Below are 25,993 nucleotides of genomic sequence, written 5' to 3'. Positions count from 1 at the left end.
TCCCCACGCAATAATATTGGTGTCTCTACCAAAGCATTGTTTTAAAATGTATTTTCTGTCTTTGTTACTGAGTGCAATAGTATTAAGGACTCACTGACCAATGATTTTTTTTCTAGAGTTGCTGGGCATAAACTATTAAACTATGCTTGGCTTCTTTGTCACTTATGCTATGCTGACTACAGCTTTATGATCACAATTTTTCAAAGTTTGATCATCCTTGGTTTGATGTCAATACGTCAGAAGTTCGTCGCTGGTCCTAGCAAACAATAAGAATGCCTTTGCGTTATGACAGCCTCGAAAGTGGCTGGAACAGATGTGTTGTTCACTGTGTGCTCTTCAAATTCTGCTCCGTCAATTGAACGGACAATCCCTGTATTGTCATGCATGATGTTCGTTTTTGTAGAATATTTTCAAATAGACTCGGGGATAGTAACTAGATTTACTAAGCATTGATTAAAGTCCATCACAAAGTATTTTGCTTATATGACCATCTGCGTGGTCTCTAAAACACCGCAAGTAGAAAGAGAGACAGATCTTTGTTGGAAAATATCACGTGAGCTGGGAGCCTGAAACAAAATTACCACGTGAAAACCAACGTCCCAAGTTGTGGATAAAATGGGCCGCCGTCTACGTCTCACTCTGCCTTCTGAGGTGGAGCAAGCACCATGATCAACTTCGTGAAGCTGCTGATGGTGATTGTCGCTGCCGCTTTCATAACAGTCATACATCATGCAAACGGCAATGATGCAGAGTTGGTGAGTGCAGATTTTACGGTTCTAAAACTGTGCAGATTACGACGAAGCACTTGATATGCTAAATTTTGTTTAGTGTGAGTGAATTTTTGCATCACTTTGTCTTATTATGTTTTCCGTTGACTTTGCAACTGAAATTGTCCTGCCTGAATACATAGCAGTCACCTATCGTTTTTCGCTTCTCCAGCCGTTGCAGTTGTGATGAGGGCCAGATGGCGGAGAGAACGCTTGGTTGGATAGTGATGTTGATTTAAAGGAATGAAGCACGCTCTTGTGTTCTAAATGTTATCAGGTCTGGTCAAAAATGAAAATAAATATTTTATCCACTAAAAAGAGCATTAATCTGGTTCTCCAGTTGCACGTTCCGGCGATGGCGGTGTCGAATAGACATGTAAGAAATGTTAGAAGGCGGTAGCGTGCTCTGTTCACATTTATCTGCGCCTCTTCATCATTCTGGGTCACTCAAGCGAAAAGAGCTTTTCTAGAGGTTATGCTTACACGATTACAACTTGTATTGTTTATTGACGCAATAGCCCTGGTACACACAAGGTCAAATTCTCAGTGACAGGTTTTTATGCAGTCTACTCTGCTTTTCTGCCCAGTCACTGCGAAGAATAAAAAAAAAAACACACGAATCGAGTGCGTATAATACATTAATACAGCTAAGCTTTCATGCTGACTTGGTACTGCATTTCATTATTTCTACGCTTTCAAAATAAAACACAGTTTGCATTGGAGTTGAGACAACGGTCCTCAAATACGGTGGAAAAAGCCAACTTTATTAGTGAAGTCCTCTGCCACAAATAAAAAGCACTTTCATGCCCGTGCATATGTGGTGCTCAGTAACCCTGGTGGTGCGGTTGGGATTCAAATTTACGACCGCAATCAGTCGCAACGACTGAGATGATCAGTAAGGAGAGGGCAATGAACATGAATTCACAGATTCTGCCGCGAAGTTGAAGATGAGCCTCATTTTAGTGCACCTTGCGATACTATCGATGCAGTTAGGCAGGTGCCTGTGGTTCCAACATGAAATGGTGGGCAGGTAAACAAGACGTGTGGATAGTTGTAACGAGGGTCCTGATACAGGTGTGTCCTGAATGGAGTCAGGGTCTTTTAGACCGATGACATTGAAGTATGTACGAGATTAGTTTGGAACGTTCATGTTGATGTGACTCTAAGAGGACTTCTTGAGTGGCGCAAATAGTTCGGCAGACCAAAGAATATAGATAATCAAAGACGCACCTCCTTTCACCCAGGTCCATATAGACGAAGACGACCGGTCGCCGTAAAGCTAATCAGAGCTGCATCGCAGGCAGGAAATAGCTGGTTTTCAAGCATCATGTAATATCGCGCGTAGGACTTTGACAGAGCTCATCATCGGTACGCAAGGCAGAGGTCATGGCGGCGAGGCCAGAGATCCACCGTTCGAGATCAGTGGTATTAATATCGCCAAGACTGAGAGTGCCGGCAACAACCATAAGCATATCGATCCATAACGTGGCGAATGTGGCTGATAAATTTTGAGCTAGTGGCTATCATCTAGAAGTCGCGAGAAACATACAGGTTCCGCATGGCGCGAGAGCGTACTTTGAGGTTTTGTTTATTTTTAAAATCTACAAAATTCAATCTAAGTTGCAGAGCTCTGTATAGCGATGAAGATTCAATATTAAAAATGTATGAAACAATAAATAACAGCGCGCTGGCAAAGCAATCGAATTGCCAAGCACAGACTAAAACTACGCATGTAAAATTGCTAAAAAAATCAGGAATTAATCGCCTAATTCTAAACTTTCTGTGGAAATAAATTGAAAGCCAATACAAATGAATGCTGTGAGAACGTTAGTTCTGACACAAGAGAATAATACTTGGATAGCATGAGACTGTTTAGAAAAATATAGCAATTGAAATACTAATCAGACCAGTTTTCTCATTTCAGACAGAGAGAAAAGCTCCAGATTACCCAGCATGGCTTACGGTGAGATACAGCGCCTGTATATCGACCACAAATTAGATAAAGTTTGATGGTTTCTTGTTTTGTTTTTTTTTTGTTTGTTTTTTTGATGTCGCCTTACGTATGACGGTCCCACGTCACATGATGCTAGGTCTGACGTAAGTATTTCATTTAGTAATATTTCCCGTATGGGATGGAGAAAAAGGAGCTTGTTGCATGCTGAAGAATATATATTTTGTAACCGTCGTGTTCATTGTGTCTGTGTTGTTATCCTGCGTAAGTGCTTAATTTATTGCAGCAGCAGCCTATCCAGGTTACTTTACGGAAAGTTATGATTTATAATTTTTTCACTGATATCCATCGTATCCTCTCATTATCCAGACTTCAGCACCACTGCATACTTATGACGCCTAATCACTGAGAACTGGGAGCTGTTTGTGGGAATTAGTTGGTCATATAATGATTTAGAATTTTTGGAGTCACCAGCTAATACATATTTACAATTCTAAATGTTATAGAACCAGAGTACGATCGAGCCAACAATGGAGGCGAGAAACCAATCAGAAACCGTAAGGGGACCCGAAGGAATAGGCCAATGTGCAATTAGAAAAAGCACGCACAACATTCATTTAGACATTTATGTTCATCTGAACATAAACAACTCTTTCCGATGCCTTAGAGTAATATAATAAAAGTATAATATACTTGTCCCAAGAAAACGAGTTTGTAAGGCGAAAGACTTACTTGGCTTATAGTGACGTGGACAGGAAATGTCCAAAGCTAGTGGCAAAAAAGTTCCACCGTGCCCCACGGAGAGAAAGAGGTAGGAGAAGGCGCCGTTAGAAGACGAAGAGAAAGGTGGGCACTGTCAAAGAAACAGGAAGAATACAGAGGACATCGACGTTCGATCAATCAATCAATCAATCAATCAATCAATCAATCAATCAATCAATCAATCAATCAATCAATCGCGCTACCAGTCACGCGGTAACACGCGCCAAGGAGAGAAGCAAGAGTCACTCGATAATTTGACTTCAGGGGAAGAGTGGGTAGCGGGCATCGCGGCAGCAAATTGTGCGAGCTTTCGCCTTCATACACGCACGCGGTCGGAAGTGTTTGCGCTGAATTTTCGACATCTCATTTACGGATGTGACTAACTGCGTAGTCGTAAAAAATGCAGCCACTGGCAATAAGCGTTGAAATGTAAGAGCTTAAGCTCTTATGTTTGAATGCTGTGTGCGTCCATCACCGTTCATATGGTGACGCACTCGTTTCTCTAGTTGCTTCACTTCAACGCAACGAAGTGGCGTGCATCTACGACGAAGTGACGTCCCTCTGCGATCACTGGTTCGGCCGCCATGGGCCTCAGAAAATTGTTCTCATTACACTTTTGAGGATCAAAATTTGTCGCTACGACTCGTTCGCACGCGCTGGGTTTTAACTCGAGTAGTAATTCTGTGCTCTATATTACACCAAATCGTCTGCGCCACTAAGAACCCTTTGCGCCTAACGTTTGGGCCACAATTTTGACAGCAGTGTGTAGCTGTAATTGGCCCAATCTAGGTCGACAGGCTCGCATATATATAGCGCAATAACAGCATAGGGGGTAATTGCAGGAGTTACTAGAGTTAATACTTTAAGTAGCACAAAACACTACTTCATGCTTCTCTATAGGTATGTTTGAAAAGTTTCCTTGCAAAATAGTTTGTGTTTCATTTAGGATACTACCTTTCCCAAAGACCATAAAGTTAATTTTACGTACGCGATTCTAGTAGGATACCAGTTCCTTTCTGAATGAGCCATATCGTATCTTTAGGCGTATAACCGAATTTTAACGTTTCATATGTTTCATCGCTTATTGTCGTCGACTACATTACTTGTTCTAGTTCACAAAGCTTTCAATGAGTCGTTTTCATCCTTAACCATATTAGAGGGTTTTATTTCCTACGCCTTGCAGAAATTCGCCTAAAAAATTCCTCTTTGCACTAATTTTCGCGCCACAAGTCGTCTCAACCTTCGCGTGCGAATGAATAGACCTATAATCCTCCAAGCAGCTAGATGCATACGGTCGACGTTGACAGTATCTATTTAGGCGAGTTTGTTATTCTAAAAGCGACATAATGACGGGAAAGAAATGGACAGCACATGCGCCATTCCGAAATTTGGTTTTAACTGCTGGAAGGTCTTACAGTTCCTATGGTATAGATTTGAGTAGCGCCCCTGAGCGCATGGGAGAGTTAAAGGTTTCTGGAAGTCGCCTGGACTGTTCTATAGGATGTGCAGTAACCATCCTGCAGAGATAGCCGACGTACTCAGTCCTGCCTTGTAGTGAAGAATGTTGTTCAACTCTTTGTGTGGTATGAAAGAACATGACAAACTAAAATATTGCGATGCTTTCTCGACCGAAGCTTATCTAGAGGCGCTGAGGCGACGCAAGCCTAAATTTCAACGCTCGCCAAGCAGAACTAATGGACTCCTGCAGGGCCGTACCGGTATCCTGCGTGATGCGCCGACATTGGCGGCCGTTAGAGGATCGCATTTCTCTAGTATATTCGGAAGCTTGCTTAGTGTTGTCGTTGAAGGAAGCAGGAGTGTTTTTTATTCTCCTAAAAATCTTTCAGTACCACGACGCATGACAGTGCCAGGCCTAAAATCCTATTCGAAATTTACCCAGAATCCGAGTGAACCCTCCGTGCAAGCAAACCGTTCCCTTGCAAAAAAGTGATGCAATAACGGGACAACTTGTCGACATACGCCGGGAAATACACAAAAATAGACGCTAATATTAAAACATGGTAAAAAATTACGAGGGACTTTAGCGACTAAAGCAGTGAAAGGCGAAAGCCTGAGTGCCGCATTCCGCTACGCATCTGGCACTAATGAGTAAATAATCAACGAATTACCTAGAAATTAATAAAGCTTTACTTATTGGATTAGTTATTAGGTAGGTAATAATGCGATATTATATTTACGAATTACTTAATTAGTCACTAAATAGTAATTTATTTATTCATTGATTACTTTGTAATTGATCTTTGATTGGCATATGGCCATATAAGGCACGCATTCGCGCATACTTTGGTGGTGCTGTGTGATTGGTTGAGACATGTATGACGTCATCCTGCCTCGGCCAATCAGAGCCGCCGCAAAAGCGGGACAAATTTTGTTCACGAGAGCATGAGCCATAAAGGCTTTCGTCTTAAAATGTATATTGTAGAAGCGTGTCGTTTATGTGCGCCAAGCGGTGGTCCGTATAGGAGTGCCTTTGCCGGTGAAAAAATCACGGAACACGGCTCTCAATCCCCTTCCAGCGTCACCCCGTGGGAACTCCTTGCGACTCTTGGGCAAACTGCGAGAGGCATCTTTGCTGCGCCCGGATGACTGAGCGCAACGGCAACAAATGCTATGAGAGGAATAGCACCATTGGCGCCCGCTGCTCGACAAATAGGTGGCCGAGAGGGAGCAAAATATTATCCTTCATTGGAGGCTGCCCATGCGCCAAAGGTGAGCGTGGCTTCTGCAATGCTTTAATCTAGGTGCTCTGCTTCAGAGAAGTCTGGAGTCAAGAAGGTGTGCAGTTCTTGAAGATGGAAGAGCATATGCCGTTTATTACTTAAAGCATCATTCGTTTTCTAGCAGGTTTGGAATGAGTCCGATTCCTTTTTATGTACGCCACTGTGAGTATAAATATTGCTTTTGAGGTCATTTCTAGTCTCCCGAAAATGCCTTTCTTTTGCTACTAAATTATTATGATCATCCCGATTAAGTTAGATAAAAAGACACGAATGGCTCTGGTGATGAAAATCCTTATTAATCTTTTTGAACCGAGAAAACAAACAGACGATTCTGTAGAATCTTGGACATATTTTCCAAATGGATGATGTAATGAAGTAGCACGATGATGCCGCAACGTAAATATATAGGTACTTAGATGGTCTTTGACATACACCAATATTGTTTCACTCACTCATTACGCATGCAACAAAAACTCACTGAGCGAACTTACTGCGAAAATACTGACATTAAAAAGGCATGGATATACAAGACGAAATCTAGAATAGCAAAGAAAGAACAAACTTTTCTTTATTGCCATCAGGCCAAAATAAGAAAAAATTGCGAGACCTATCTGTAGGTCATTGTCTCCGGTGTTATCCCTCTAGGTAGCTTGGAAGGAAACAAGCGGCACTGAGTTATCCTGGAAAATGATTTTATTAACAGAAAAGCTAGCGGAATTTTGATATAACATATGCAAACTGTAACTGTTTAGACAATGTTTCAAGCGCATACGAATTGTTTTATTTAAACTTTATACAGGACAGGGTGAAAAAGCATCCCTTGAAGATGAAAAAAATAACGCTAAACGTCGTCGAAGGCATCATTGCCAGGATAAACGCTGGATTATAATAATCGAAAATATAAGATATGATACACTCCCTCTTTTGTTGCGCGCTCTTATCTGCAAGTTTCTTTTTGCATAGCGTTGTTCGGTGCAGTAGGCACGATTCTCTTCTCGCGGCGGTATTGCAAGTCGGACGGAGCCGTTCTCGTTATTGCCCACACACGATTGAGTTAAGCCAAATTACAAATAAACTAGCATAGTATGTGGTGAAGGGAGCCTTGAAGGTGGACCAGTCACATATCTTTGATAAGTTTCTAAATATATTCGTTTTCCGCTCGGCCCATCTTGATTTTTTTCCCTATTCAGCGCACCCAAATCCGTCAGGTTGTTCCAGTTCATACTGATTGCGATGTGCTCACGACTTTTTTTGTTAGCAAACCAGTCTCAAAGTCTAAATAATCTTGGAACGATTATGGGCATTGTGAAGATAGCGCAAGTGTTCTTGGTTGAATAATAAGCACTCACAAACAATGTTCTGATTATAGTGAGCGTACTTCCTTGTTATAAGGATTGTTATGTAATTCCTATCCTGAGAGGGCCAATGTCTTGGCCGGAAGTATAACAAAATACAGAAGAGTACGCCAAAGTGCAAATCTCTGCCCGACACGGTATATCTTCACTTCATGATTGACAATGGTCTGTGCAGGCAGTTGATATCTAATTAAGCCCACTCTCCAAGTCGAAAAAAAAAAACAGAGAACCGTATCGAAAATACGACAAACTATTCCGTAGTTCTGCCGTAAACATCAGATTTTTCTATAGTTTTGTAGCACTTTTCTGTACTTTTTTCTGTAGTAGTTATCTGGTGTCTGCAGCTCTGTAGATGCATTCTGTTTTGTTACAGAAAACTCTGATGCTACTACAGAAAATTATGTTTTCATAACAGGTTTCCTGTCAAAAACCGCACAAAATTGCTGTCGTAACAAAAGGAAATTTACTGTAGTTTTCCCGACAGAGTCTCTAATTAAATTACCCTTAATGGAACTTTAGCGGACAAAATATTGTCTGTGGTTATAGATGGCTCACAAGCCACAGACAAGGTGTTAAACTTATGTGGGGAACAGGGAGCAAATACCGTCGAGGCTTGGACTGTCGCACAAACTGGGGGGTCAAAAACCACCACTATGTTTCTTACCTATTATAGAATTTTGTTGAAGCAACGATTGGACGTTACTAGATTCTTCAGTCGTCACGAGTTTAGAACACGATGTAATTATGTACAGTAATTATTAATAATTACATCCTGTTCTCTAGTGCGAATATTGTAAGTCTTCAAAAATAATGTTTATTTTAACAGGTTTGAGATGCAAAATGAATCAAAAACTTGGATATGGTACCTGTGAGTATCGTATCAACACCCAGCCAAAAGTCTGAGTTGGAATGCCTGCCAAGACGGTCGGCCGTTCTTCAAAGCATTTGCTATTCTCGAATAAATAATTTTACCGGGCGAAGCGGCAAAATGCGTCATAAGTGTCTATTTGTGCCTTCATTTCGCTCATCTGAATGAATTTTCTTAAATTAGTTGCCTCAACACTTTGATTCAAGAACACCGCACGCTACAGCGTATATCCTAAGAGAAGGCCAGAACACAACAAAGTAAAAGTATTAATCAGTCATTGAGGGAATGATGTGGCAGTACAATGATATTCGTTTTATTGGGACTTGTCTCGCTTCTGAGTTTCAGGTGTAGGTTAACGGATGATGCTAGTTGCATGAGCTTAGTAGATTCTAAAAAAAATTTCAGCTTATTAGTTAATTGTCACAAACCTACGAGTTGGCCAGTGCTCTATATTTTCCTCGGTAGATTTATTTAAAAAAAAATAAAAAAAAATTTGCCACCTGTGGTGTCCGGAATTGTACCCTAGAGCACCTGGGCTGCAGTCAGCAAACTCTAGAAGGAGTGAACATAAAAGAAAAGGAAAAGAAACTAAAATATACTGAGAAAGGATATAGGGAATATTGGAAGAATATAGTAAAGTGCCATGACGCCAGAAATGTTCGGAATGATTAACAGATTAGAGGCGGCTTTTACACAGTAACCGAAGTAGGACGAAAAAGCTCGGAACTGTTGTGCATGCACTCGAACGGTTCGATTTTTGTTTAGGGTGTTTTCCTGGGGAAAGGTCCAGTTGATAGTTTGTGTACAGAACTGTCACTTGTCAGCTTGCGTTATTTCAGACATGCACTTCCCCAAACGGTCAAGGATGAAACGTTATTGCAGGAAGGGAAACTTCCAAACAATGCGCATTGTAGTTATTTCTTCGTTCTAAATGAAGCTACCAAAATTCTGGAAGTTGCCTTCCAGAAAACTTACTAGTCAGCCCAAGAGACAGGACGTAACAGTAGAAGACTGCAGTGAACATAGCATTTTTCCGTATGCAGCGCGCTGATCCTGTCTCATTCCTTCAACTCGCTGTCGCGAGGTCTCTGACTCCCTCTGCTGAGATGAAAAATATAGGCGAGATTGTTATGGGGTTTTTCAGTACCGGTGGCAAACATATGATGCTTCGGCAACGAACCAGAATCATTTAAAACCACGGAAAGATAGTGTTAGAGCTGGAAACTGCATTGAATATGGCGATGAAGTGAAGAGGCATTGTGAAACCGACGAGTCAGTTTTCCCGCAATGCATTGGAAATCAATAACACTGATAGAGAACCAGCTTTCAAATGAGGCATAGGTGTAAAGGCCCACATTGTTTTGTTAGACATTTTCCCACGTTTTGCTTACACGAAGAATGCTATATTAAATATGCTAGTGTCACGTGGTTCTTTACACGTAAAGAGCAAGTACTTACAATCGTGCAAACACTACGATTGATATATCGCTATTTTTCTGCCACTATGCACGCATCAGTTTATACAAGCTGCTCCGACGAAGAGCATCGGTCTGAGGAAACAGTAAGGAGACAACCACTTGACCTCACGGTGGAATTGAAAACAGCAAATGCTTAACTAAAGCTAACGAAGTAAGGAAACGTCCAAATCAACCCTAAATTGGAGCTGAGGGTCCTCCAAAAGAGGTATTCGGGGAAATACTAGTAATTCAATCAAATAAGTTGCTCACTGCTGAGATTCAAACAAGGGTCCTCTCATTGCAAGCTGGGCACGTGATGCGCAGGGCATGAAGGACCGTTTGTAGCATGCATGTTAGGAGACGCCTATTGAACATTTTGGGGTGTGTATGACTTAATAACGTGTATTTGGGACCCTTACTGATGTTACAGCAATAATATTGTTACGGACGAAGGAGGAAGAAGATGGCAGTGGCGCGGGCAAGAGCGCGCGCGCTAGGCCCGCACACAGATTAATGAAACGTCATCTCACGGTGATCCAACATCTTCTCTCTGTCCTCTGTTCTCCTAATGTCATCGCTTGCCGCCACGTATTAATATTGAGAAAATCTCAGAAATTCATATTTTAAACAAAGAAGCTCAAAATTTTCCTGGATAAAAGAACGGCCTAAAGGCGCTATCGCGTCTACTTTTACGCCGTTCCTTAAGCCTACTTCCGATTTATCGATCCCAGATATATTCGATCCCTGTGTCAGTTTTCGATAGTTAATGAAGGAGCTCTGTGATGGATTACAGAACCGAATTTACAAATAACTTACAAATAACACACACACACACACACACACACACACACACACACACACACACACACACACACACACACACACACACACACACGCACACGCACACGCACACGCACACGCACACGCACACGCACACGCACACGCACACGCACACGCACACGCACACGCACACGCACACGCACACACACGCACACACACACACACACACACACACACACACATACACACACACACGCACACACACACACACACACACACACACACACACACACACACACACACACACACACACACACACACACACACACACACACACACATATGCACAAGTTCAATACATGTGTTTGGTTGCATCAAAGGTCTGTGTGCAACGGCTGAAATTAACCAGCATAACTGGAGAGAGGAGGGCATTGCTTCCTGAAATATCGGAAACGTTCCGTTTTTAAGCTTACTGACAGCCATTTGACAGCAGGCTAAATATCATTTTAGTTTTGCCAATATTTTCCAGAAGACTAAACACGATCTTCGAAATTCCGACAGTCCCTCTCATACGTGCCTTTACGCTGCTTCATTCAATAGCCTCATGGCAAGAGCTCCTTTGCTCACCTTGTTTCATCACGATCTCGTTTAGGTTTTCCTTTGGAATGGAAAGAGGAGCCCATTCTGTCCCTGCGGCGAGTAGCTTTGAAAGACGAAAGTTGAACCACATCGTAGTTTTGAAGACAATAAAACGCAACGCATCGAAAACACGTAAAAGGCATAAGATGCGCCTATAACGCGCTTATGTTCAGTTTGGGCTTCGCTTAAAACTAAACTACGAAAAGCGGTACGGAGGCGCTTAACTTGAGAGCTGAAACCATAACATGATGTTGAAAAGCTCGAAATATCATGGGTGGTAAGGAACAAGAAGTTTAAAGTCGATACTATGCTGTATGCACATGCTTTTGACTAGAAAAAAAAAATATACACTCAATCGATCTGTCACAGCAGTTAATATGTGGTTTGCTTCTGTTGTGGGCTTCATTTTACTTCTGTATAATATCTGCGTAACGGTTCATGCTTAGAGCGAGGTCCCCTGTATCTAATTTCGGCGCTTCATTATCTACACTCGTCATTGATTCAGGCTGAACAAACGCGCACCAGCGCTATATTTGGGATTATAGAGATGCAAACTGTCGGACTGAAAAGGAAGGCTCATGTTATCCCCGGCATGTCGGCTGCTTCAACCGGATTAACCGGATTAATGAACTACCGATCAAAACAATTCGCAGTACGTCAAGAATTATGCACTTTTCATACGTTAGCAAAGCACCAAACGGGGATTAAAAATAGGGAAACACTCAAGTTCGGCCTTTACGAGTATGACGGTGACGTGTTATTCGCCTTCGTCTGCAGCTCCCGTTTCAGATTCTCGTTTGGGTACGTGCACTTTGGAGCTCATTTGATGACTGACCCTTTAACTTCTCCCACTATTATTCACGCATGCTCGTTAGCATACAGCCGCCAGAAGCCGCGTGAAAGACCACCCCTAACAAACATAGAGCTCTGTTTTAACCAAGGGGCAAAGATCACCCTACCCTATATAAAGCTCCCAATCGCTAAGAGCTAGGAACGTACTTGTGTGGCCGCGAACTAGAGTTCTAGCTTATCACCGAAATTTGCTGGGTTTAATTCCCATATCGTGCTCTCATATTAAAATAGCCGCAAAATTGGGCAGCTCCTGCCATCTCAGCCATGACAATTGGCCTCGTGACGTCACAAATGCACCCGAACAATCATTGCCCGGGCATTTGACCGGCCATCTCCTACTTTTCAGAGACGAGCCTTTTATTTTATTGCGATAGCAATATTGCGCCAGGTTTCGGCCCATCTCGTCGTCCCGGGAAAGGTCACGTTTGACCTTGAGCACCAGCGAAGAAAGAAGAAGAAGAACTCTCTATTACTTGCAGCTAATGCTTTTGCTCAACATTTGGTTCAGCAGCATTCAACCTTTCTCATTTATATTTGCGCTGGTAGCTTACGCTTTCGCGTCATACTCTTAAAGGATGAGCTTAAGTGTCCCCAATAATGTAGCACCTTACAGTGATAGGGCGTGATAGGGGAATAATGTAGCAGGCAAAAGGACCTTCCACCGTTGCTATGCAATTCAACTAGGGTAAGCAGAGTTACACCACAACTAGTTTTTTTCGCTCAGAGATGCCGCGCCGCAGATAATCAGGGCGCTGAAAATTCCACCTGGAGATTTTCTCAACAATTGAGCTCTTAACTCTAGTGGAATAAATTTTTACGTTTATATTTGAGTCAAGCACAGACGCAAGGACCTGAGGGGCCATTCTTGAAGGCTATATTTCCTCATAAGTGTTCCTATACAGATACAGATGCCTTGAGCAATTACGCAGGCGCAACATAATTATTACTCTCTATATTTAAGAAAGCTGACTGCCCTCAATTAGAATTTTCTTTAACGTGACATATCTGACTTCATGCATTTACGCGACTTCATGTGGCTATTGGAGTGGGGGGGTTTTGCCAACACGAGACTGGCTGAAACGGTGGGGCATTGTGCGCACAGCGCATGGCCCCAACTGCCCACTTCAGGAGTGTAATCGTCACATGGCCCAGTAATGCGTCGTTGCTCGTGCCTTTGGAGGGCACTTCATGCCGGTTTCAGAAGTCTTGGCATCGATCGATTTCATATAAATGGTAGATGTGCTCGCGGTCGCTTTGCACGATTGTTGATTGTAGCTGGCGCTTTCACGTTATGGCGCAATCGTTGTGAGGCTGTCGCCTCAAGCCGGCAGCGACGTGAGCTTTTCACGGTCCTGCCGCGTATGGGAATAGAGATAGTAAGCTTTCTGGCTAAGGAACTTTTCTACCTTGGGGGGCAAGACTATTGACTAAGGAACTCTCGTTCCTTCGTGAATGGTCTTGCCCTTTTGTTTCCCTGTAGGATGGACCTGCAGAGCGATTTTCAGTTTTTCAGTCCACCTTGGTACTTGTAATTAAATGTAAATAATTATGTCAATTCACAGCTGTATAATCCCAAAACGCATTTGTAATACACAATGTGCATTCGATTGCTGTATATGTTTCTACCTATATTTGTTTGCTATATTATTGTACACTGTGTATAATTTTATTTACATTGTCATTTAAAATTGAATATATCATCATTACTAGCAGCCAAATTTTTCCCGTAGTGTAAATAGTGAATTTTGATGTATTTCCTCGACATGAGGTATATATGTCATGTGCAGTGTCTCCTGTTCTTAAGCGTGGACGTTTCCGGTTTTGGTCATTTATCACCACACATGTCAGTGTATAATGTCTCATAAAACTTTTTCTAAACACGCAGATCACCGCCACCTAATTGCGGCGGGGGCTAGCCTGCCCCCGATTTGTATCTGTTGTAGGCCGTCACTGCATCCGCCACCGCTTAGGTGGTGGACGACGTCTGTTGCGACACGCGTCTTTCTCTGCCATTCCTTTTTATTTCTCTCTTCTCTATTTTCCTTTCTGTCCGCAGGAGGCAGCGGAGGTGGCTCAGCTACAGAGCCAGTAGCAGGCCCGTGCATTTTCTTTTCCTTGACGAAAGATATTAGCGAAATAAATAAGTGGAGAGTTAGCGCGTGTCCTGCGTCTTCTTCACTTGTGTTCGTGCTCCTGTGCGCTATTATCTTTCGTCAAGTTGCAATGCACCATCAAGCCCACCTTCAGGTTTTGTTAAACTTTCTTTTCCTTCTTCCTATAGTCACAACAACAACAACAGTGATACTGGTTTACCATTTAGATAAAGTTAAAGTTAAATTGGTTCACAGGAAGGGAAAGGCGCAGTAACTGTCACACTTGCTCTGTGGACACCCGAACCGCGCCGTAAGGGAAGGGAGGAAGGTGGGAATGAAAGTGGAAAGAGAGAAAGAGGAGCCGTAGTGGAGGGCTACGGAGTAATTTCGACCACCTGGGGATCTTTAACGTGCGCTGACATCGCACAGCACACGACGCCTCTCCGTTTCGCCTCCATCGAAACGCAGCCGCCGCGGTCGGGTTCGAACCCGGGAACTCCGGCACAGTAGTCGGGCGTCTTACCACTGCACCACCCCGGCGGGGCCATTTAGATATTTTTTTTTTTTTTTTTTTTTTTTTTTTTTTTTTTTTTTTCTTATTTAGATAGGATATAAGAAAAAAAAGGAGTTCAAAGTGCGAAAACGAAAATAGTTGTAGATCCCCTTGTGCAAAAAAAAAAAGGTAGAATTTGAATGGGCCTTGAGTAAGAATCACACATCACACAGCTAATTAAGGTTACCCAGCGATCTATAATTCCAAATCTGTAACCAAATCTGTAAATCACAATCAACATGAAAGTTAAGATAGTCTAAACTTCAACGGAACACAGTCTGGTCAGGGTGAAGCATTATTACAACACAACAATGAAGGTTGGGTCACTGACCACTTCAGGGATAGTATCTAGACTTGGTCAGTGACCCAACCTTCATTGTTGTGTTGTAATAATGAAAATAAGGGTTCAAAAGCGACTCGTTCCAAATCCACAATAGGTTGCCCATTTCATGTATCACAATCCGAACTGTCTTGATTAAAAAAAAAAAAAAAAAGAGCCTGCATTAGAACTTGAGGCAAAAAGCTGTGCAATCAGAGCAACAGGTAAAGAGCCTCTAAATGATGCAGTGTAATAAACGCACAACGCAAATGTGCAAATTTTCGGAGATGGGAAAAGCAGCTCAATAAGAAAGGTGATTTAGTAAGCGGCCATTAGAGGCTTCCGCGAAATGTATAACAATAACCAAATAAAGATTTTAGATATTTAAAATAAAAAAGCAATGCCCTCCTCTTTCCAAATAATATTATTATTATACTCACATGCATACAGATCTCGCATGAAATCAAACATGTGTTTATGACCTATCAATTTATAAATGTGCCCGCAGCTCGCCTTCTCCGAGTCATAAAATCTAAAAACCAATTCAAATAATGAATAAAAGTACCTGCTACAATAATGGGATATCGGAAAATTAGTGGCATAAAAGTATCAAAATTGAGTTAAATCAGTTGCAACTACATTATCATTATGTCGAACATAGAACACTAAATGATAATAATCTGAGCCTCTGGGTGTAAGAATATTAAAGAAAGCAGAATAATGGACATTGTCTCCCCACAATAATATTGATGTCTCCACCAAAGCATTATTTTAAACTGTATTTTCTGTCTTTGTTACTGAGTGCAATAGTATTAAGGACTCACTGACCAATGATTTTTTTTCTAGAGTTGCTGGGCATAAACTATTAAACTATGCTTGGCTTCTTTGTCACTTATGCTATGCTGACTACAGCTTTATGATCACATTTTTTCAAAGTTCGAACATCCTTGGTTTGATGTCAATACGTCAGAAGTTCGTCGCTGGTCGTAGCAAACAATCAGAATGCCTTTGCGTTATGACTGCCTCGAAAGTGGCTGGAACAGATGTGTTGTTCACTGTGTGCTCTTAACATTCTGCTCCGTCAATTGAACGGACAATCCCTGTATTGTCATGCATGATGTTTGTTTTTGTAGAATATTTTCAAATAGACTCGGGGATAGTAACTAGATTTACTAAGCATTGATTAAAGTCCATCACAAAGTATTTTGCTTATATGACCATCTGTGTGGTCTCTAAAACACCGCAAGTAGAAAGAGAGACAGATCTTTGTTGGAAAATATCACGTGAGCTGGGAGCCTGAAACAAAATTACCACATGAAAAGCACGTCCCAAGTTGTGGATAAAATGGGCCGACGTCTACGTCTCACTCTGCCTTCTGAGGAGGAGTAAGCACCATGATCAACTTCGTGAAGCTGCTGATGGTGATTGTCGCTGCCGCTTTCATAACAGTCCTACATCATGCAGACGGCAATGATGCAGAGTTGGTGAGTGCAGATTTTACGGTTCTAAAATTGTGCAGGTTACGACGAAGCACTTGATATGCTAAATTTTGTTTAGTGTGAGTGAATTTTTGCATCACTTTGTCTTCATATGTTTTCCGTTGACTTTGCAACTGAAATTGTCCTGCCTGAATACACAGCAGTCACCTATGGTTTTTCGCTTTTCCAGCTGTTGCAGTTGTGATGAGGGCCAGGTGGCGGCGAGAACGCTTGGTTGGATAGTGATGCTGATTTAAAGGAATGAAGCACGCTCTTGTGTTCTAAATGTTATCAGGTCTGGTCAAAAATGAAAATAAATATTTTATCCACTAAAATGAGCATTAATCTGGTTCTCCAGTTGCACGTTCCGGCGATGGCGGTGTCGAATAGACATGTAAGAAATGTTAGAAGGTGGTAGCGTGCTCTGTTCACATTTATCTGCGCCTCTTCATCATTCTGGGTCACTCAAGCGAAAAGAGCTTTTCTAGAGGTTATGCTTACACGATTACAACTTGTATTGTTTATTGACGCAATAGCCCTGGTACACACAAGGTCAAATTCTCAGTGACAGGTTTTTATGGAGGCTACTCTGCTTTTCTGCCCAGTCACTGCGAAGAATAAAAAAAGAACACACGAATCGAGGGCGTATAATACATTAATATGGCTAAGCTTTCATGCTGACTTGGTACTGCATTTCATTATTTCTACGCTTTCAAAATAAAACACAGTTTGCATTGAGAGTTGAGACAACGGTCCTCAAATACGGTGGAAAAAGCCAACTTTATTAATGAAGTCCTCTGCCACAAATAAAAAGCACTTTCATGCCCGTGCATATGTGGTGCTCAGTAACCCTGGTGGTGCGGTTGGGATTCAAATTTACGACCGCAATCAGTCGCAACGACTGAGATGATCAGTAAGGAGAGGGCAATGAACATCAATGTCACAGATTCTGCCGCAAAGTTGAGGATGAGCCTCATTTTAGTGCACCTTGCGATACTATCGATGCAGTTAGGCAGGTGCCTATGGTTCCAACAGGAAATGGTGGGCAGGTAAGCAAGACATGTGGATAGTTGTAACGAGGGTCCTGGTACAGGTGTGTCCTGAATGGAGTCAGGGTCTTTTAGACCGATGACATTGAAGTATGTACGAGATTAGTGTGGAACGTTCATGTTGATGTGACTCTAAGAGGACTTCTTGAGTGGCGCAAATAGTTCGGCAGACCAAAGAATATAGATAATCAAAGACGCACCTGCTTTCACCCAGGTCCATATAGACGAAGACGACTGGTCGCCGTAAAGCTAATCAGAGCTGCATCGCAGGCAGGAAATAGCTGGTTTTCAAGCATCATGTAATATCGCGCGTAGGACTTTTGACAGAGCTCATCATCGGTACGCAAGGCAGAGGTCATGGCGGCGACGCCAGAGATCCACCGTCCGAGATCAGTGGTATTAACATCGCCAAGACTGAGAGTGCCGGCAACAACCATAAGCATATCGATCCATAACGTGGCGAATGTGGCTGATAAATTTTGAGCTGGTGGCTATCTGCTAGAAGTCGCGAGAAGCATACATGTTTCGCATGGCGCGAGAGCGTACTTTGAGGTTTTGTTTAGTTTTAAAATCTACAAAATTCAATCTAAGTAGCAGAGCTCTGCACAGCCATGAAGATTCTCTATATTAAAAATGTGTGACACAATAAAAAACAGCCCGCTGGCAAAGCAATCGAATTGCCAAGCACAGACTAAAACTACGCATGTAAAATTGCTAAAAAAAGAGGAATTAATCGCCTAATTCTAAAATTCCTGCGGAAATAAATTGAAAGATAATACAGATGAATGCTGTGAGAACGTTAATTCTGACACAAGAGAATAATGCTTGGATAGCATGAGACTGTTTAGAAAAATATAGCAATTGAAGAAATACTAATCAGACCCGTTTTCTCATTTCAGACAGAGAGAAAAGCTCCGGATTACCCAGCATGGCTTCCGGTGAGATACAGCGCCTCTATATCGACCACAAATTAGATAAAGTTCGATGGTTTCTTGTTTGCTTTTTTTTTTTTTGTTTTTTGATGTCGCCTTACGTATGACGGTCCCACGTCACATGTTACTAGGTCTGACGTAAGTATTTCATTTAGTAATATATCCCGTATGGGATTGAGAAAAAGGAGCTTGTTGCATGCTGAAGAATATATATTTTGTAACCGTCTTGTTCATTGTGCCTGTGTTGTTATTCTGCGTAAGTGCTTAATTTATCGCAGCAGCCTATCCAGGTTATTTTACGGAAAGTTATGATTTATAATTTTTTCACTGATATCCATCGTATCCTCTCATTATCCAGACTTCTGCACCACTGCATACTTATGACGCCTAATCACTGAGAACTGGGAGCTGTTTGTGGGAATTAGTTGGTCATAAAATGATTTAGAATTTTTGGAGTCACCAGCTAATACATATTTACAATTCTAAATGTTATAGCACCAGAGTACGATCGAGCCAACAATGGAGGCGAGAAACCAATCAGAAACCGTAAGGTGACCCGAAGGAATAGGCCAATGTGCAATTAGAAAAAGCACGCACAACATTCATTTAGACTTTTATGTTCATCTGAACATAAACAACTCTTTCCGAGGCATTAAAGTAATATAATAAAAGTATAATATACTTGTCCCAAGAAAACGAGTTTGTAAGGCGAAAGACTTACTTGGCTTATAGTGACGTGGACAGGAAATGTCCAAAGCTAGTGGCAAAAAAGTTCCACCATGCCCCACAGAGAGAAAGAGGTAGGAGAAGGCGCCGTTAGAAGACGAAGAGAAAGGTGGGCACTGTCAAAGAAACAGGAAGAGTACAGAGGACATCGACGTTCAATCAATCAATACGCGTTACCGCGTTACCAGTCACGCGGTAACGCGCGCCAAGGGGAGAAGCAAGAGTCACTCGATGATTTGACTTCAGGGGAAGAGTGGGTAGCGGGCATCGCGGCAGCAAATTGTGCGAGCTTTCGCCTTCATACACGCACGCGGTCGGAAGTGTTTGCGCTGAATTTTCGACATCTCATTTACGGATGTGACTAACTGCGTAGTCGTAAAAAATGCAGCCACTGGCAATAAGCGTTGAAATGTAAGAGCTTAAGCTCTTATGTTTGAATGCTGTGTGCGTCCATCGCCGTTCATATGGTGACGCACTCGTTTCACTAGTTGCTTCACTTCAACGCAACGAAGTGGCGTGCATCTACGACGAAGTGACGTCCCTCTGCGATAACTGGTTCGGCCGCCATGGGCCTCAGAAAATTGTTCTCATTACACTTTTGAAGATCGAAAGTTGGCGCTACGACTCCTTCGCACGCGCTGGGTTTTAACTCGAGTAGTAATTCTGTGCTCTATATTACACCAAATCGTCTGCGCCACTAAGAGCCCCCTGCGTCTAACGTTTGAGCCACAATTTTGACAGCAGTGTGTAGCTGTAAGTGGCCCAATCTAGGTCGACAGGCTCGCATATATATAGCGGAATAACAGCATAGGGGGTAATTGCAGGAGTTACTAGAGTTAATACTTTAAGTAGCACAAAACACTACTTCATGCTTCTCTATAGGTATGTTTGAAAAGTTTCCTTGCAAAATAGTTTGTGTTTCATTTAGGATACTAGCTTTCCCAAAGACCATAAAGTTAATTTTACGTACGCGATTCTAGTAGGATACCAGTTCCTTTCTGAATGAGCCATACAGTTTCTTTAAGCGCATAACCGAATTTTAACGTTTCATATGTTTCATCGCTTATTGTCGCCGACTACATTACTTGTCCTAGTTCACAAAGCTTTCAATGAGTCGTTTTCATCCTGAACCATATTAGAGGGTTTTATTTCCTAGGCCTTGCAGAAATTCGCCTGAAAAATTCCTCTTTGCACTAATTTTCGCGCCACAAGTCGTCTCAACCTTCGTATGCGAATGAACAGACCTATAATACTCCAAGCAGCTAGATGCATACGGTCGACGTTGACAGTATCTATTTAGGCGAGTTGGTTATTCTAAAACCGACATAATGACGAAAAGAAATGGACACCACATGCGATCATCCGGAATTTGGTTTTAACTGCTGGAAGATCTTACAGTTCCTATGGTATAGCTTTGAGTAGCGCCCCTGAGCGCATGGGAGAGTTAAAGGTTTCTGGAAGTCGCCCGGACCGTTCTATAGGATGTGCAGTAACCATTCTGCAGAGATAGCCGGCGTACTCAGTCTTGGCTTGTACCGACGAATGTTGTTCAGCTCTTTGTGTGATATGAAAGAACATGACAAACTAAATAATTGCGATGTTTTCTCGACCGAGGCTTATCTAGCGGCGCTGAGGCGACGAAAGCCTAAATTTGAATGCTCGCCAAGCAGTACTAATGGACTCCTGCAGGGCCGCACCGGGATCCTGCGTGATGCGCCAACATTGGCGGCAGTTAGAGGATCGCACTTCTCTAGGATAATCGAAAGCATGCTTAGTGTTGTCGCTGAAGGAAACAGGATTGTTTTTTATTCCCCTAGAAATGTTTCAGTACCTCGACGCATGACAGTCCCACGCCTAAAATCCTATTCCAAGTTTACCCCGAATCCGAGTGAGCAAAACGTTCAATTGCAAAAAAGGGATGCAATAACGAGACAACTTGTCGACATACGCCGAGAAATATACAAAAACAGACACTAATATTAGAACTTCGTAAAAAATTACGAGGGACTTAAGCGATTAAAGTAGTGAAAGGCGAAAGCCTCAGTGCCGCATTCCGCTACGCAGCTGGCACTAATGAGTAAATAATTAACGAATTACCTAGAAATTAATAAAGCTTTACTCATTGGATTAGTTATTAGGTAGGTAATAATGCGGTATTAATATTTACGAATTACTTAATTAGTCACTAAATAGTAATTTATTTATTCATTGATTACTTTGTAATTGGTCTTTGATTGGCATATGGCCACATAAGGCACGCATTCGCGCATACTTTGGTGGTGCTGTGTGATTGGTCGAGACCTCTATGACGTCATCCCGCCTCGGCCAATCAGAGCCGCCGCAAAAGCGGGACAAATTTTGTCCACGAGAGCATGAGCCATTAAAGGCTTTCGTCTTAAAATATATATTGTAGAAGCGTGTCATTTATGTGCGCCAAGCGGTGGTCCGTATAGGAGTGCCTTTGCCGGTGAAAAAATCACGGAAAACGGCTCTCAATCCCCTTCCAGCGTCACCCCGTGGGATCTCCTTGCGACACTTGGGCAAACTGCGAGAAGCATCTTTGCTGCGCCCGGATGACTGAGTGGGACGGCAACAAATGCTATGAGAGGAATAGCACCATTGGCGCCCGCTGCTCGACAAAAAGGTGGCCGAGAGGAACCAAAGTATTATCCTTCATTGGAGGCTGCCCATGCGCCAAAGGTGAGCGTGGCTTCTGCAATGCTTTAATCTAGGTGCTCTGCTTTAGAGAAGTCTGGAGTCAAGAAGGTGTGCAGTTCTTGAAGATGGAAAAGCATATGCCGTTTACTACTTGAAAGCATCATTCGTTTTCTAGTAGGTTTGGAATGAGTCGGATTCTTTTTTAAGTACGCCACTGTGAGTATAAATATTGCTTTTGAGGTCATTTCTAGTCTCCCGAAAATGGTTTTCTTTTGCTACTAAATTATTATGATCACCCCGATTAAGTTAGATAAAAAGGCACGGATGGCTCTGGTGATGAAAATCCTTATTAATCTATTTGAACCGAGGAAACAAACAGACGATTCTGTAGAATCTTGGACATATTTTCCAAATGGATGATGTAATGAAGTAGCACGATGCTGCCGCAAAGTAAAACAATATTTAGGTACTTAGATGGTCTTTGACATACACAAATATTGTTTCACTCACTCATTACGCATACAACAAAAATTCACTGAGCGAACTTACTGCGAAAGTACTGACATTAAAAAGGCGTGGATATACAAGACGAAATCTAGAATAGCAAAGAAAGAAAAAACTTTTCTTTATTGCCATCAGGCCAAAATAAGAAAAAATTGCGAGGCCTATCTGTAGGTCATCGTCTCCGGTGCTATCCCTCTAGGTAGCTTGGAAGGAAACAAGCGGCACTGAGTTATCCTGGAAAATGATTTTATTAACAGAAAAGCTAGCGGAATTTTAATATAACATATGCAAACTATAACTGTTTAGACGACGTTTCAAGCGCATACGAATTGTTTTATTTAAACGTTATACAGGACAGGATGAAAAAGCATCCCTTGAAGATGAAAAAAATAACGCTAAACGTCGTCGAAGGCATCATTGCCAGGATAAACGCTGCATTATAATAATCGAAAATATAAAATATGATACACTCCCTCTTTTGTTGCGCGCTCTTATCTGCAAGTTTCTTTTTGTATAGCGCTGTTCGGTGCAGTAGGCACGATTCTCTTCTCGCGGCGGTATTGCAAGTCGGACGGAGCCGTTCTCGTTATTGCCCACACACACGATTGAGTTAAGCCAAATTACAAATAATCTAGCATAGTATGTGGTGAAAGGAGCCTTGAAGGTGGACCAGTCACATATCTTTGATAAGTTTCTAAATATATTCGTTTTCCGCTCGGCCCATCTTGATTTTTTTTCCTATTCAGCGCACCACGGCCGAACCCAAATCCGTCAGGTTGTTCCAGTTCATACTGATTGCGATGTGCTCACGACTTTTTTTGTTAGCAATCCAGTCTTAAAGTCTAAATAATCTTGGAGCGATTATGGGCATTGTGAAGAAAGCGCAAGTGTTCTTGGTTGAATAATAAGCACTCACAAACAATGTTCTGATTATAGTGAGCGTACTTCCTTGTTATAAGGATTGTTATGTAATTCCTATCCTGAGAGGGCCAATGTCTTGGCCGGAAGTATAACAAAATACAGAAGAGTACGCCAAAGTGCAAATCTCTGCCCGACACGGTATATCTTCACTTCATGATTGACAATGGTCTGTGCAGGCAGTTGATATCTAATTAAGCCCACTCTCCAAGTCGAAAAAAAAAAACAGACAACCGTATCGAAAATACGACAAACTATTCCGTAGTTCTGCCGTAAACATCAGATTTGTCTACAGTTTTATAGCACTTTTCTGTACTTTTTTCTCTAGTAGTTATCTGGTGTCTGCAACTCTGCAGATTCATTCTGTTTTGTTACAAAAAACTCTGATGCTACTACAGAAAATTATGTTTTCATAACAGGTTTCCTGTCAAAAACCGCACAAAATTGCTGTCGTAACAAAAAGAAATTTACTGTAGTTTTCCCGACAGAGTCTCTAATTAAACTACCCTTAATGGAGCTTTAGCGGACAAAATATTGTCTGCGGTTATAGATGGCTCACAAGCCACAGACACGGTGTTAAAATTATGTGGGGAACAGGGAGCAAATACTGTCGAGGCTTGGACTGTCGCACAAACTGGGGGGTCAAAAACCACCATTATGTTTCTTACCTATTATAGAATTTTGTTGAAGCAACGATTGGACGTTACTAGATTCTTCAGTCGTCACGAGTTTAGAACAGGATGTAATTATGTACAGTAATTATTTATTAATTGCAGCCTGTTGTAGTCTAGTGCGAATATTGTGTCTTCAAAAACAAGTTTTATTTTAACAGGTTTGAGATGCAAAATGAATAAAAAACTTGGATATGGTATCTGTGAGTATCGTATCAACACGACTGTTACCCAGCAAAAAGTCTGAGTTGGAATGCCTGCCAAGACGGTCGACCGTTCTTCAAAGCATTTGCTATTCTCGAATAAATCATTTTACCGGGCCCAGCGGCAAAATGTGTCATAAGTGCCTATTTGTGCCTTCATTTCGCTTATCTGAATGCATTTTCTTAAATTAGTTGCCTCAACACTTTGATTCAAGAACACCGCATTCTACAGCGTATATCCTAAGAGAAGGCCAGAACACAACAAAGTAAAAGTATTAATCAGTCGTTAAGGGAATGATGTGGCAGTACAATGATATTCGTTTTATTGGGACTTGTCTCGCTTCTGAGTTTCAGATGTAGGTTAAGGGATGATACTAGTTGCAGGAGCTTAGTAGATTCTAAAAAAAATTCAGCTTATTAGTTAATTGTCACGAACCTACGAGTTGGCCAGTGCTCTTTATTTTCCTCAGTAGATTTATTTCAAAATAAATTTTAAAAAATTTGCCACCTGTGGCGTCCGTACCCTGGAGCACCTGGGCTGCAGTCAGCAAACTCTAGAAGGAGTGAACATAAAAGGAAAGGAAAAGAATCTAAAATATACTGAGAAAGGACAGAGGGTAAGGGGAATATTGAAAGAATATAGTAAAGTGTCATGACGGCGGAAATGTTCGGAATGACTAACAGATTAGAGGCGGCTTTTACACAGTAACCGAAGTAGGACGAAAAAGCTCGGACCTGTTGTGCATGCACTCGAACGGTTCTTACAGAACTGTCACTTGTCAGCTTGCGTTATTTCAGACATGCACTTCCCCAAACGGTCAAGGATGAAACGTTATTGCAGGAAGGGAAACTTCCAAACAATGCGTATTGTAGTTATTTCTTCGTTCTAAATGAAGCTACCAAAATTCTGGAATTTGCCTTCCAGAAAACTTAATGAATGAAATTGCCTAGTCAGCCCAAGAGACAGGACGTAACAATAGAAGACTGCATGAACAAGATAGCATTTTTCCGTATGCAGCGCGCTGATCCTGTCTTATTCCTTCAACTCGCTGTCGCGAGGTCTCCGACTCCCTCTGCTGAGATGAAAAATATAGGCGAGATTGTTATGGGGTTTTTCAGCACCGGTGGCAAACATGTGACGCTTCGGCAACGAACCAGAATCATTTAAAACCACAGAAAGATACAGTGTTAGAGCTGGAAACTGCATTGAATATGGCGATGACGTGAAGAGGCATTGTGAAACCGACGAGTCAGTTTTCCCGCAATGCCTTGGAAAGCAATAACACGGATAGAGAACCAGCTTTCAAATGAGGCATAGGTGTAAAGGCCCACATTTTTTTGTTAGACATTTTCCCACGCTTTTCTTACACGAAGAATACTATATTAAATATGCTAGTATTACGTGGTTCTTTACACGTAAAGAGCAAGTACTTAGAATGGTGCAAACAGTACGATTGATATATCGCTATTTTTCTGCCACTATGCACGCATCAGTTTATACAAGCTGCTCCAACGAAGAGCATCAGTCTGAGGAAACAGTAAGGAGACAACCACTTGACCTCACGTTGGAATTTACAACAGCAAATGCTTAAATAAAGATGAGGTTCCTCTAAAAGAGGTATGCGGGGAAATACCAGTAATTCAATCAAATAAGTTGCTTACTGCTGAGATTCAAACAAGGGTCCTCTCATTGCAAGCTGGGCACGTAATGCGCAGGG

General features: G+C 41.9%; 1 protein-coding gene across 3 annotated transcripts; it reads left to right on the top strand.

The window, feature by feature from the left end:
* Window positions 1-605: 605 nt before the first annotated feature.
* On the top strand, window positions 606-24,414 carry LOC146179363 (uncharacterized). 3 transcript variants are annotated; one of them, XM_084578998.1, is made up of 4 exons: window positions 606-755; window positions 2,692-2,730; window positions 6,018-6,210; window positions 8,403-8,556. In XM_084578998.1, exons 1-4 carry the CDS (start codon window positions 666-668, stop codon window positions 8,477-8,479), a joined length of 399 nt encoding a protein of 132 aa, XP_084435124.1. In that variant the 5' UTR covers window positions 606-665; the 3' UTR covers window positions 8,480-8,556. The 3 variants fall into 3 exon arrangements, with proteins under 3 accessions (XP_084435124.1, XP_084435123.1, XP_084435122.1); XM_084578997.1 differs by lacking the exons at window positions 2,692-2,730; window positions 6,018-6,210; window positions 8,403-8,556 and adding exons at window positions 18,563-18,601; window positions 21,829-22,021; window positions 24,234-24,414 and having other exon boundaries at window positions 617-755; XM_084578996.1 differs by lacking the exons at window positions 606-755; window positions 2,692-2,730; window positions 6,018-6,210; window positions 8,403-8,556 and adding exons at window positions 16,469-16,620; window positions 18,563-18,601; window positions 21,829-22,021; window positions 24,234-24,414.
* Window positions 24,415-25,993: the final 1,579 nt, after the last annotated feature.

The sequence above is a fragment of the Amblyomma maculatum genome, chromosome 9 (assembly GCF_055883805.1).
Source record: "Amblyomma maculatum isolate TAMU_Amacu chromosome 9, ASM5588380v1, whole genome shotgun sequence".
Classification (NCBI taxonomy): Eukaryota; Metazoa; Arthropoda; class Arachnida; order Ixodida; family Ixodidae; genus Amblyomma; species Amblyomma maculatum.
This window is presented reverse-complemented; position numbering and strand designations above follow the sequence as displayed.